The sequence below is a fragment of the Euleptes europaea genome, chromosome 16 (genome assembly GCF_029931775.1).
Source record: "Euleptes europaea isolate rEulEur1 chromosome 16, rEulEur1.hap1, whole genome shotgun sequence".
Lineage (NCBI taxonomy): Eukaryota > Metazoa > Chordata > Lepidosauria > Squamata > Sphaerodactylidae > Euleptes > Euleptes europaea.
The window spans coordinates 28,579,406-28,592,303 of record NC_079327.1 but is presented as its reverse complement, the minus strand read 5'-3'; the positions used below and the strand labels follow the sequence as shown (position 1 = coordinate 28,592,303).

General features: G+C 41.8%; 1 protein-coding gene across 1 annotated transcript; it reads left to right on the top strand.

Moving 5' to 3' along the window:
• The first annotated feature begins 5,850 nt into the window (after window positions 1-5,850).
• On the top strand, window positions 5,851-11,083 carry LOC130488104 (F-box only protein 36-like). Its single transcript, XM_056861683.1, has 4 exons — window positions 5,851-5,961; window positions 6,312-6,420; window positions 10,480-10,652; window positions 10,919-11,083. Exons 1-4 carry the CDS (start codon window positions 5,866-5,868, stop codon window positions 11,081-11,083), a joined length of 543 nt encoding a protein of 180 aa, XP_056717661.1. The 5' UTR covers window positions 5,851-5,865.
• The last annotated feature ends 1,815 nt before the right edge of the window (window positions 11,084-12,898 follow it).

The window sequence follows — 12,898 nt, the reverse complement described above, 5'->3', positions numbered from 1 at the left end:
GGCTGCTCTCTAGATGCACATTTTCCCCATTCAAATTCTCAAAACTCTGCATGGAGGCTGATTGTTGAGTTTTGAGAATTTGAATGGGGAAAATGTGCATCTAGAGAGCGGCAAGATCTCCTGTGCATAAATCGCCATGGCGACCCTATGCATCAATGCCCTCCAAAATGTCCTAGCTTAGACAGGCTTGCTCAGATCTTGCAAACTGAGGGCTGTGGCTACCTTTATTGAGTCAATCCATCTCTTGTTGGGCCTTCCTCTTTTCCTGCTGCCCTCAACTTTTTCTTGTGTTACTGTCTTTTCTTGTCTTCTCATAATGTGACCAAAGTACACATGAACACATGAAGCTGCCTTCTACTGAATCAGACCCTCGGTCCATCAAGTCAATCTTGTCTACTCAGACCGGCAGCGGCTCTCCAGGGTCTCAGGCGGAGGTGTTTCACATCACCTGCTTTCCTAGTCCCTTGAACTGGAGATGCCGGGGATTGAACCTGGGACCTTCTGCATGCCAAGCAGATGCTCTACCACTGAGCCACGGCCCCTCCTCAAATGACTAAACTGATAGCCTCAGTTTAGTCATTTTAGCTTCTAGGGTCAGTTCAGGCTTGATTTGATCTATAACCCACTGGTTTGTTTGTTTTTGGCAGTCCACGGTATCCGTAACACTCTCCTCCAACACCACATTTCAAAGGAATCTACTTTTTCCTATCAGCTTTCTTCAATGTCCAGCTTTCACACCCATACACAGTAATAGGGAATACAATGGCATGAATTAACTTGATCTTGGTGGCCAGTGACCCATCCTTACACTTCAGAATCTTTTCTAGCTCCTTCATGGCTGCCCTTCCCAGTCTCAGTCTCCTTCTGATTTCCCTCCATAGACAGGATCATTTACGCCGTAACTTCTCTCTGAAGAAGTGAGCTGTGGCTCACGGAAGCTCATACCCAGCCAGAAAATATTTTTGTTAGTCTTTAAGGTGCTACTGGACTCTTGCTCTTTTCTCTCTGATGGGGTGAGCCTGTGCCTGGGTTGTAGAACGGAGATCAGCTTCCCACATCAAACCAGGCTCAAACCTCAGTCCACCAAAATACAATGCAAATAAGAAGAATGGTTGAGCTAAGATCAACAATATTTATAAATCGATAAGATTTATGGTTCTATAAAGAGTTCAAAATGTATTACAAGTAGGTAAAGGTCAAGCACCGGGTCATTACTGACCCATGGGGTGATGTACACATCCCAATGTTTACTAGGCAGACTGTGTTTACGGGGTGGTTTGCCATTGCCTTCCCCAGTCATCTACATTTTACCCCCAGCAAGCTGGGTATTACAAGTAGACATATGGAACTGTGTTCTAGTCAAAACGAATATTAGTCATGATGCATACCTATTCTGTCCAGGATCAGAGGAGCATGCCTATTATATTTGGAACACAGGCAGAATAATGCTGCTGCAGTCATTTTGTTTGGGCTTCCTAGAGGCACTTGGTTGGCCGCTGTGTGATCAGACTGCGGGACTTGATCTGATCTGGCCCTTGATCTGATCCAGCATAGGTTTTCTTATGTTCTTATGCTCTAAGTGAAAGTTTGTTTGGTTTGAAAATAATGAGGGTTTTTTCTTCCATTTTAAAAATGAATTTGTATGAATTTATGTAGTGTAGTGTACGGGAAAAAATTGATTTTGTAATTACATAATAAAAAGGAGAACAAAGTTATCCGCCATACTAACTGACTCCTAATTATGTGCTACCAAAAGCACATGAGAAAAGCTCCAAGTAGAGTCTCCAAAATCTTTGCAAGATTATAGCTGATTGTAAGTAATAGTAATAATAGTTTAATACGGTCCAAGACCAACAATAAAAACTTTTAAAAACTTTTACTTTATAACTGATTGTAAACTTGGACTTGCGTGATTGCCTATTCCTCCATATCGCCCCCCCCAACACTGTACACATAGAAAATCAGGGGGAGAGTGTTAGTCTAGCCTTTCCTTGACCTAGTTTTCTATGGATACCTAGGTTCGTTTTGTGAGAGTGTATTCGATCATGCACACTGGTGCCCCCATCTGCAGTATGATGTGGTACAGACCAAAGAGAGCCTTACCACCAGCGTGAGATCTCAGGAGAGGGCACCAGTATTTTTCAAACTTCTAACCTCGGAAATAATCACATTTATACACCTGCTGAAAAATCTGTGAGCTTTAGCCACAGCAGCCCAGTGTTTTGCTGTGGAATCTGTGGAATGACCTGGGACACACACTTAGTTGATGCAGGGTCTCACAGTCCCCTTTTGCAAACTTTCAGGAAGTTTGGTCACAATACAGATCTTATTGGTGCTGGTTTTGATGTTTCAAGCCCTAAATGGCTTTGGCTCAAGGTACTTCACTGTATTGTAAAGTTTGTATCATTTTATCATTGGGTTATTCCTGTTTTCTTGGGAAGACTCTTGCATCTTTGACCACTGTATGATGGGCAACTAATAAAGGTCTCTCATCACTCATAATTGGCAATTCTACTGATGAGTGCACAGAAGATAATTAGTTTTTAAATGTTTGGCCATGTCAAATGCTAATTTTCTGATTTTAATTTACACACATAATATGCATATCTAGATATAACAGTACATTTTGTGTTATTTATTTTAACTACAATGATTGTTCAAAGTGATGTTTGCTGCCATCTAGTGCCTGTTGACTGAAAAGCAGCAGTAAAATTACTCTTGAAGAGTGATGTTTGTAGGGGAGAAAATTAAACATATTTTTTCTATCTCTAGGTATACATAATAAATAATGTCTATGGCATAAGCATTATTTTCTTTAACCAATCAATATCTTCTACCAACTCTGGAAATAAAACCAGAAGGCTATAAAACTTGTATGCTATATTGTTGATTTCATGCCAAAAGCAAAATCTTAAATTGTGCTGCTGTCTCTTGTCTGTTCATTGGGAGACTTGCTGTGATGTATTAAAAATCACACAGGTGCATGCCTGCAATGGCGTGGGGTGTCACCGAGGTGCAGACCCGAGCACAGGGTGTCTTGGGTGACCTATCCTGCTCTTTATGACCCCTGCTCCAGCTGCAGCCACCTCCTCACTGCAGCTGGCGCCTCAACCTATCCAAAGGGGTTGCCCTCGCCAGGGTGGGCACCCCTTTGACCACCAAAGTCACCGTTGATAACCTGCCGCCGCCCCCACCCAGCTTTGGCCCTTCCTCTTCCCCCCAGCCTCCACCCAGCCTGCTTTGCTGTCTGACATTTCAAAGGTGACCAGGGTTTTGGGGGTTGCATCTGCAGCATGGGATGGGGAATTGGGACCGGCAAGGCGTGTGCCGTCACAGGTCCATCCTATCCCCCTGTTGGCTCCTGCTGTGTGCAGGGCTAGTGGTGTTGGCCTGCCACAGTCCCCTGTTGTGTGGCTGGGGCAACCCACCTGCCCCCAACTCTCTTCCGCCCCTCCTCGGCCTCTGCTGCACTCCCCGTGTGGGGACGGAGCATTCCTCCCTCCTCCTTTGCCTAGTCCCACCCTTCCCCCTCCCTTCCCTCTGACCCTGGTGGGTGTGGGGGTGTGCCCATCCCATGAGATGCTTTGCCTAGTCCCACCCTTCCCCTGTCCTCAAGTGCCCTCTCTCTGGCCCTGGTGAGTGTGGAGGCATGCCCACCCCATGAGATGCTTTGCCTAGTCCCACTCTCTGCCCCACCCTCCCCAATGCGGCAGCTCTGCAGCCCTCTGATGGCCACATCCCTCCATGCCAGCCTGGTCCCCGGCTCTGCCCCCTCCACCCTGGCGCACCCACGTCGGTGTCTGCCTCACTGTTATTTTATTTAAATTGCCAAATTTACCGAGTTAGCCATAGCACAGCAAATGTCTTAGGAAGCGGCTCAGCTATGCCATTGCTGCGCTATCCACAACTGCGGCGCAAGTACCCCCCTCAGGATTGGGCGGAGGGTCAAGCTGTAAGTTCAGATAGCCATTAGCTTTAAGCTGCAGCTGCTATCCAGACTTTTCTGGAACGGGTTAGAGTTTGACAGTCCCTGGTGACTTCTGTGTTCTCTGATTGCTTCAAAGCTGACTGGTGTGGGATGGGAGACAGACTTAAGAGAGTAAGAGGGTCAGAAAAAGGGAAGAAAGGAATGTGAAAGTGCATAAAAGGAGGGAAGGTGAAGGAAGAAAAGGAACACAAAAAGGGATGAGGAAGGAGTGTTAAAAGAGTCAGGGAATCATAGAATCATAGAGTTAGAAGGGACCACCAGGGCCATCAAGTCCAACCCCCTGCACAATGCAGGAAATTCACAACTACCTCCTCCCTCCACACCCCTAGTGACCAGAAGATGGCCAAGATGCCCTCCCTCTCATCATCTGCCTAAGGTCAAAGAATCAGCATTGCTGACAGATGGCCATCTAACCTTTTCTTAAAAACCTCCAGGGAAGGAGAGCTTACCACATCCCGAGGAAGCCTGTTCCACTGAGGAACCGCTCTAACTGTTAGAAAATTCTTCCTAATGTCTAGACGGAAACTCTTTTGATTAAATTTCAACCCGTTGGTTCTGGTCCGACCTTCTTGAGCAACAGAAAACAACTCGGCACCCTCCTCTATATGACAGCCCTTCAAGTACTTGAACATGGTTATCATATCCCCACTCAGTCTTCTCCTCTTCAGGCTAAACATACCTAGCTCCTTCAACCTTTCCTCATAGGACTTGGGAGTATGTAGCAAGCAGACATCAGGAAACTGATTCATGGGTCTACACCGGGGATCAGTGGACTAGAACATGCCCTAAAAGCATTCTTGTTTCACCCATTTATTGTTATTTTTTCAGTTCCAACGGTTCTTATTTCACCTTTTAAAATATTTTTTATTCTATCAGATAAGGGTAGCAATTAAGTGGTCTAATGGAGGCATACCATATTATCATATTCTTTTATTTAAATATTTTAATATGCTTTTTGTAGAAACTGAGAGCAGTTAACCTAGTAAAACAACCAACTTTGGCACAGAGTGGTAAGCCGCAGTATTGCAGTCAAAAGCTCTGTTCACGACCTGAGTTTGATCCCGACAGAAGTCGGTTTCAGGTAGCCGGCTCAAGGTTGACTCAGCCTTCCATCCTTCCGAGGTCAGTAAAATGAGTACCCAGCTTGCTGGGGGTAAAGTGTAGATGACTGAGGAAGGCACTGGCAAACCACCCCATAAACATAGTCTGCCTAGTAAACGTCGGGATGTGACATCACCCCATGGGTCAGGAGGACTACCTTTACTTTTATGAGACTGCCATGGTACTCATGGGTGTCATATTGGTGAATCACTGCCTTAATGACTTGTAGCTGCTTTGTGCTATATATATCATACCTGCTTTGGCAGGAGCTGAAGGAACCCGTTTGGCTTTGGGATTGTAATTAGCAGAAGTGAGAGTTTTTGAAGCTAAGTAAATTGGGGGCGCGGGGAGGAAACGACTACTGCATCTTTAAAACTAATATTGACTTCTGGGTGCTTGTTTGCTGCTCCTCTGTGTATTTATAAATGAATAAATATTACAGAAATGCTGTAAGCCTGAAATACTGTTTCTTCTTCCAAGGTGAAATTTTTACTGTTCAGGTGTGCAAAATATCACTGAAGTTAATGGGAGTTGCTCCCTCCCTTCCCCCATACATGCATAGGATCAGGCAGTTAGCATATTGTTCCTTACTATTGACTAACTGATGTCGTTGTCAACATTGCACACCTGAATCCTATTGGGTGAAGAAACTGACCTCAAGAATGCAAACACTAATGGGACGAGGTGAGCTCAAGCCCTCTTCATATAAAGTCCATAGAAACAACTTCGAGAGTCTGATTTCAGTAGCAAACTGCGAACCAGCAAGGAAAACCAAAATGACCTCCCTACTGCAGGATAAACTGTATGAAGTTCAAATGCAGGCACCTCCCCCTAGCAAAGACTTTCATCACTTGACCATTACAAAAAAGGAGGTAAAAAGAATTGGTCTCTTATTATTTTGGGGGTTGAATGGGGGAAAGCTGTACCTGGTGAGCTTGTGCCTTTCGTGCAGCTTTTGAAGACAGAGGGGGGAAAGGTAGCAATCCTAAATTGTGGGTTGTGTAGGCAGCCCAGAGATTTGCCTTCCTGCGACTGTATTCATAAAAGGGGGGTAGGAACATACTAGTCTCTCTTTAAGCAGTGTAATTAATTCCTATGCAAGTCCAGTTTGAAAGTAAGCTCTCAATTCCTGTTTTAAGTCTAGGTTGACAAGGCTGTTGACAAAAAGAAAACGGAACAGCATGCACAACCTGATTCATTCTTTTAAATACTGATGCTCCAGGTTATCTGGAAGTCATGGAGAATCTCTTTTCGACCTAATCAAGAAAGGATTTGCCCAAGAGAAGTGAAGAAACTCCATAAAGATTGTGTCTTGGATGAGCAATTACACAGCAAGTATTGACTGGCCCCAAAAAAATTCCATCAAACTTTGTATTTCTAGTCTCATAGGGTTTGTGCTTCCATAAGTCACTGTACTACATTTACTTGATCTTTCGTATGTTTTCTCAAAATAAGTACTGCTGAGTTCAGTGGGGCTTATTTCCTTGAAACAGCTCAATCATACTTATATATACTTGGAAGCAAGTTATATAATGTTAAGTATAGTTTACTCCCAAGGAAGTATGCCCAGGACTGCAGACTTTGATGATCACTTTTGGGAGCTCCAATGCTAGCCATACTTCCTTCAGAGTGATTGATGAAATATACACAGAATTAGGCTCTACATCTTCGTTTTGGTTTTTTCCATTAATAAATAATACTTGGCTGTGATCCTGAGCACATTTGAAAACATGTTTGTTCCACTAAAATAACTGAGGCTTGCTTCGGTAAACTCAATGAGGTTTACTGAACGAAATCATCAAAAATAGTGGCAATACTAGAGAAAGGCATGACTGAGCATGCATTTTCTTCAAGCAGATGCCTGAATTATCTATCAAAATTGTAAGATTCTCAGCAGACCTGATTGTTCCTTTCCTGCAGCCAGACTGAGAATGTGTGTGAGAGAGTAGAAGGCAGTTACTATAGCTTAAACCTAGAGAATAATCTACAGGACATTAGCTATCATGAAGCTATAGATTTGTGTATGTACAGCATGACTACATGATTTTTTAAATTTTATAATGTGCCCACAATCCTGTGTCAAAATACCAAAGGTGCCAGCAGGCTCAAAAATGTTGGGGACCCCAGCTGTAATGAATATTCCCAGAGCAATGTCTTAGATTTCCATATACCTATTTTCATCTGTTTTCATTGTATTCCAGAAAAAAAATAAAAAGGTTCCATATTTGTTTGTTTGTTTGTTTAAAACGTTTCTATCTCACCTTTCCACCCAAAGCAGTGAAAATGAAAACATTAAAACATTAAAAATATTAAGGCAGTATTTAAAAATAAGGTGCATATAAAATATTTAAGCAATTAAATTAAAACATATAGACATACAAACACAACCATGGAGGAGGGCTGGTAAGAGTTACTGGGAGTATACCAAACTAAAAAAAAAAAGTCTTCACCTGCTAGCAGAAGACAATGACAGAGGGAGACAGACAGATCTCCCCGGGGAGGGAGTTCTAAAGGTGTGTCACTATGAGCGAGGACACCCTTTCTCAGGTTGCCAATATTCTAGCCTCAGATGGCATGAGGACCTGAAGTAGACCTTAAAAAATGACCAGAGTAGATGGGTAGGTTCACATGGGTGAAAGGGATCCTTCAGGTATGCTGGCCCTAAACACCTTGAATTGAACCTGGAAGCAAATTGGGAGTGAGTATAGATGGAACAGCACTGGAGTGATATGGTCTTTATGACCTATTCTAGTCAATATTCTGACTGTAGCATTCTGTACCAACTGTAGTTTTCGGACAGTCTTCAAGGGCGGCTCCACATTGAGCTCATTGCAGTAATCCAATCTCGAGGTGTACAGAAATCACATGCTGGCAGAATTATGTCAGTATCGATGGTAGCATCTGCATACCATTCTGCTGGCATTGCAATTACATAAGTATTACATTCCCAGTACTGGCATATCTTGAATGTTCACTGGCATAGGGGACTTTGCTCCTTTCCAGATGGTATAGCTAGAGCATACAATCACTAGTTGATTTATTTTAAAATTGGGGGTGCCATTTCTAAGTGGTGAAAACAGATTTAATTAGAACTGCAAGTTAAGGGTTCTGGTTTATTGTAAAAAGGAAAGAAAAGAAATTTTTAAAATTTGACATGCATTGTATGGTCACCTTTATTGTATTGCAAGTTATCCAACTTGCTTCATTATATCAAAAAGGCACCGATAGCAAAGATTTGGTAATATGCAGGTATATTTAGCATTAATTGATTAGTTAAACATTTTAACTGGTTGATACCCTCATTTTAATGGAAGCTGGACTACACCCTGCTAATGCTGTGGTGATTGACTATATAGACAGCATGTCTTAAGTTATAAGGAACTGATATAATGGCAGCCTTCTTCACGGTGCACTGAATTCTTACATTGTCGCAAGTGGAGTTTTAGGGAAACAATTGACACAAATAGTGCAGTACCAAAGCAAGACGTATATTCACGGCATAGGGTTAGTTTAATCTCCTTCTGTTTCATTTGTTTTTAAAGCGGTCATTCACGCTTTAGAATTAGCTGTTTGTTCTGGTTATGTACTTAATGAATAGGGCTAGACCACATGATGGGGTAGCTATGGAGAAATCCATTTGTCATTCCAAATACTTTCAGTACAAACAGCAAGCTAAGTCCTTCTGATAAATATGATAATTATCCTTTAGGTCAATTTTATTTATATTTGGGATCTGAAAAGCTTTCAGAGCAGAAAGGGCCGTGGTGTATGAAAAGGAAATGCCTTGTACCTAACTGGTAAGAGACAACAATGTGCCTTTCATTGGCTTGCCTAGGCAACTCAGAATTAGTATTCTGCTTAATAATTACCATGGCAGCTTGCCCTCTCCCGTGCACTAAGTCACCCATTCTTACTATGGTAATGTAATTCATTGGGATGGCTTTGGGTTGTTTGGAAAGGCCTAGGTATTGAACACCGCAGAGAGGGGGAGCAGAGAACAGGCAATTCTGACGGGAGATTTGCATGACCATGTGTTCCCACCATAGCTTGATGTTTTGCAATCCACTTTTGTGTCTGGTGGCATAGCTGCTGAACTTTGGTTGAAATAATTGAGTTCTGTACTGGAGTCTGTTGATTTTATGGTTGGCAGAGGCCCCATTATGAGGGTACTTTCCCCCCAAAATATATTCCTCTTACCAGAAGTAGGGTTGCCAGGCTGAGCCTGGCAACCAGCAGGAGACTGGGGGGGGGGGGACAGGGACATGGAGTGGCTGTTGGTGAGACATCATTTCCAGGAAAAATCTGGTAGTGATGTCACTAGGGTTACCAGTTCTGGGTTGGAAAATACCCGGAGATTTTGGGGGTGGAGCCTGAGGAGGGTGGGGTTTGGGGAGGGACCTCAGCAGGGCATAATGTCTTAGGGTCCACCTTCCAAAGCAGCCATTTTCTCCAGGTAAACTGATCTCTGTCGCCTGGAGATCTCCAGCAATTACCTGGAGGTTGGCAACAATAGATGTCACACATCTCTAGGAATTGCCAGAAACTCTATGGTACAACCTGAGTTTTCTGCAGAAGTGGGCAGAAAAACCCTGCAGCTGTCACATTAGCTGACCAGACTTTCAAAATTAAGCTACTAAAAGCTGGGGTTTTCCTGGTCACACTAATACTCATATTTGGTTTTCTAATGTAAGTGCTTGACTAGACATAACCCTGAAAAGTGATATTAAACTTCCATCCTCTTGCTTTCATTTTAGCTAGGCTTCTGCTTCCCTTAGTGATTTTGTTCAAATAATACAAAAAAGTAGGTAGTCATATTGGTCCATAGCAAAGTCCAAGAACAAAAAACATGTTATCAAGACCAACTAAAATAAGACATCCTAACTGTGAGGATTTTCCATGATGTAAGCATTGTTAGAAGCAGGTGGGATGTTTTGGTGCATTGTTTCTGGTTTTCTTCCACACATACATATAGTGGAGATTTTGCATTCTCCAACAGACCTTTAAAACCACAATATAAAGTTTTTAAAATGTAAATATACCATGTTAAAGGCTGAGGTATGTAAATACATTGTTTGCTTTAGAGTTAGAAATCCTGTTAATGTTCAACACTATTTTTTTAATCATCTGTACTTTTGACTGTACTGGTGGCTGAGTTGATTTAGGTGCATACAAGTTCTTCATATCTGCCAGTAAATGAAGGTGATTCCTTCTTTGCAGCATCTCAGTTCTGATGGCTTTTCATACTACCTCATTTAAGACGCATTTGCCTCTATATTTTTCCCTTTTTTGTAAAACAAACTTTTTCTATTAAAAAAAACATCATAAGGTGGCATTTTCCTGCTGTGGCTGCATTTAAAATATTTTCTTGTGAATTTTTTTTTATAATTCAGAGCAATTACAAAGCATCTTTGGAAAGAAAATTCTGGCCTATGTTCTCAACTTGTGTCAAGGACATTATGATTTCCTGGTTCGAATGCCTGAGAATTTGATCATACACATCTTGTCATTCCTCGATGTGGAGGATATTGGACAGTTGTCAAAAACATGTAAAAAGTTTCGCCAGGTAACAATTCTTACATAATTATTTAATGGCACATATTAATTTTCTAAAGAATTTCATCAAGATGGGATCTTCAGTTTAAATGAACTTCACAGAAGAAACATGTAAAATCAGTTATCAGCAGAAGCTTCCAAGCATACTCAAAATAATATAGGTTTCAGGGTAGATCAAAAGATGAAGTAACTATTGTAAGCATATTTTGAATAAGCTGAGAGTCTAATATACACTTGTGGATTATGTAATATACATTGCAACTATTTCTCTTTCAGTTGTGCAATGCTGAAGAATTTTGGGAAAGAATAAAACAGTTGCAAGATAAATACACTCTTGATGCAAAAACCATCAAGTTTCCTGCTCATAAGAGGCCAATGAATTTCAGCCAAAGACCAAGCTACCTGACACAGATGCGGAGAAGACAGACTACGTTTTTCTAAAAAAAAGGGGGGGCACAAATTGGTGACTACAAGCTGGGGCCCCATAAGCAGTCTCGGGAGGAGAACAATAATTTGGACATCCCACACTACCGCCATGTACCTCCACCTTCAGAGGCAAATAACTACCTGACGAACAGTGCAATCCTAAAGAGAGATACTTCAGTCTAAGCCCATTCATTTCAGTGGGCTTAGACTGGAGTAACTCTCCTTAGGATTACAATATAAGACTTTCTCTTTTATTGCACATTGTTACTGGAACGTTTTCATGTAGCTGTTCGCCTGGTCCTGTCATCATTAAGCTTTCAGCGCTAGGTGACAACACTTTTGTTTTCGGACTCTTGTGGATGATTGCCTGTGTTATTTTCCTTTGCTGTTTGTATGCCTGGTCTGCATATTGATATTCTGATGTTTTGTTGCTTTCCTGGAGTTACTTTTATGGTTTTTATTGCTTTAATTTTGTCTGTAACTTTTCATTATTTGTTTATACTGTTGATTTGATTTTATTAGTTCACTTCTTCCTAAACTATTTTAAATGTTGTAAACTGTCTAATGAACTTAAAGGGTAGGGATGTTTCAAATAAATAAACAAACCAAGCTGGCAGTCCAAATGAAATGGGTGGAAGAAAGATATGCGTGTAGTTGGTCTATTGCTATATATTCAGCTAACTTATTAAAAGAAAAGATTAGGCCTAAATATGCCTATATAAAGGCATATAAAAGCCTATATGAAGCCTATATAAAGACAGCATTTCCAAACCAGGCAAATATCTGCCTCTTCTGATACTTATAAATAATGTAAAATAACTATAAATACTGTAAACAAACAAACAAAGCATAGAGAATATTTCCCTTTTGAAGTGATTATTGACTATTTCAGCCAGCAGCCCTATGAGCTCCACTTTGCTGGTCTTAACCAGCTAGGATGGACATGAATTTAAACATGTGGTGGAGTTGACAACTCAAAACACTGTTGATATCTTTGAAAGAAACAAGGTTGAAATAATCTGGAAATTTTGACATGGTTGCTTCTTACATCCCTGGTCCAGATTCTATGAAGGAACACCCCCTCACACATCTGGTAACATTTACTAGCAAAGTCATTACAATGTCTGTAGGTGCCTCATTGTCCAGTAACCTATTCCTTAGGCACATGCATCCTTTCATCACCTAGAACAGATCAGCTAGTTGTGATTTCACTCATGACAGGGTGATAGAGAAGAATGATTTAATTGTTGTCATCACCTCAAATACCTGCAAATGATTTCTGTGGTATACCTGCACAGCTTGGGCATCAGTCATGTCACCTGTACTATAGCTCTCTACATATCTATTTCATAGCTGCTCTCTTTACCAGACATGGGGAGATGACAGGGGTAACTCTTGTCAATTATACAGCTGAACAATCCATTCATCGTTGTGTCTTCAGTGCAGTTCCACATGGGAATTGCACAGGCCAGCTGTCAAATTTGCATTGCGTCTGTGCATAGGGTGATGGAGCCTGTGCCTCCCTGTTTGTTCGGGTAGAATTTGGCTGTCACATTGTTGGTTGCTAGCAACACTCTTTTCTTGGCGAGCAGAGCTGAAAAAGAAGCGCATATCAGACTGCTCTTAATTCAAGGATGTTAATGTGTAACCTCGATTCCCTGTCAGACCATGTACCCATTATTTGTGCATGCTCACAGTGTGCGCTCCAGCCAGTCAGAGAAGCATCTGAGCACACCTCATTATCGTGTGGGTTGGCGCCCAACTCCAATCCCTTAAGGAGATTGCCAAGTTGTGACCATCAATGCAGCGATCTCATTACTGCCCTGGGGA

What these genes read in the sequence shown, in the direction of transcription:
- LOC130488104 (XM_056861683.1), top strand. Translation starts at nt 5,866, where the DNA reads ATGACCTCCCTACTGCAGGATAAACTGTATGAAGTTCAAATGCAGGCA. An exon ending in TGACCATTACAAAAAAGGAG is followed by an intron (nt 5,962 to 6,311) that starts GTAAAAAGAATT and finishes CTGATGCTCCAG; the next exon opens with GTTATCTGGAAGTCATGGAG. An exon ending in CTTGGATGAGCAATTACACA is followed by an intron (nt 6,421 to 10,479) that starts GCAAGTATTGAC and finishes TTTATAATTCAG; the next exon opens with AGCAATTACAAAGCATCTTT.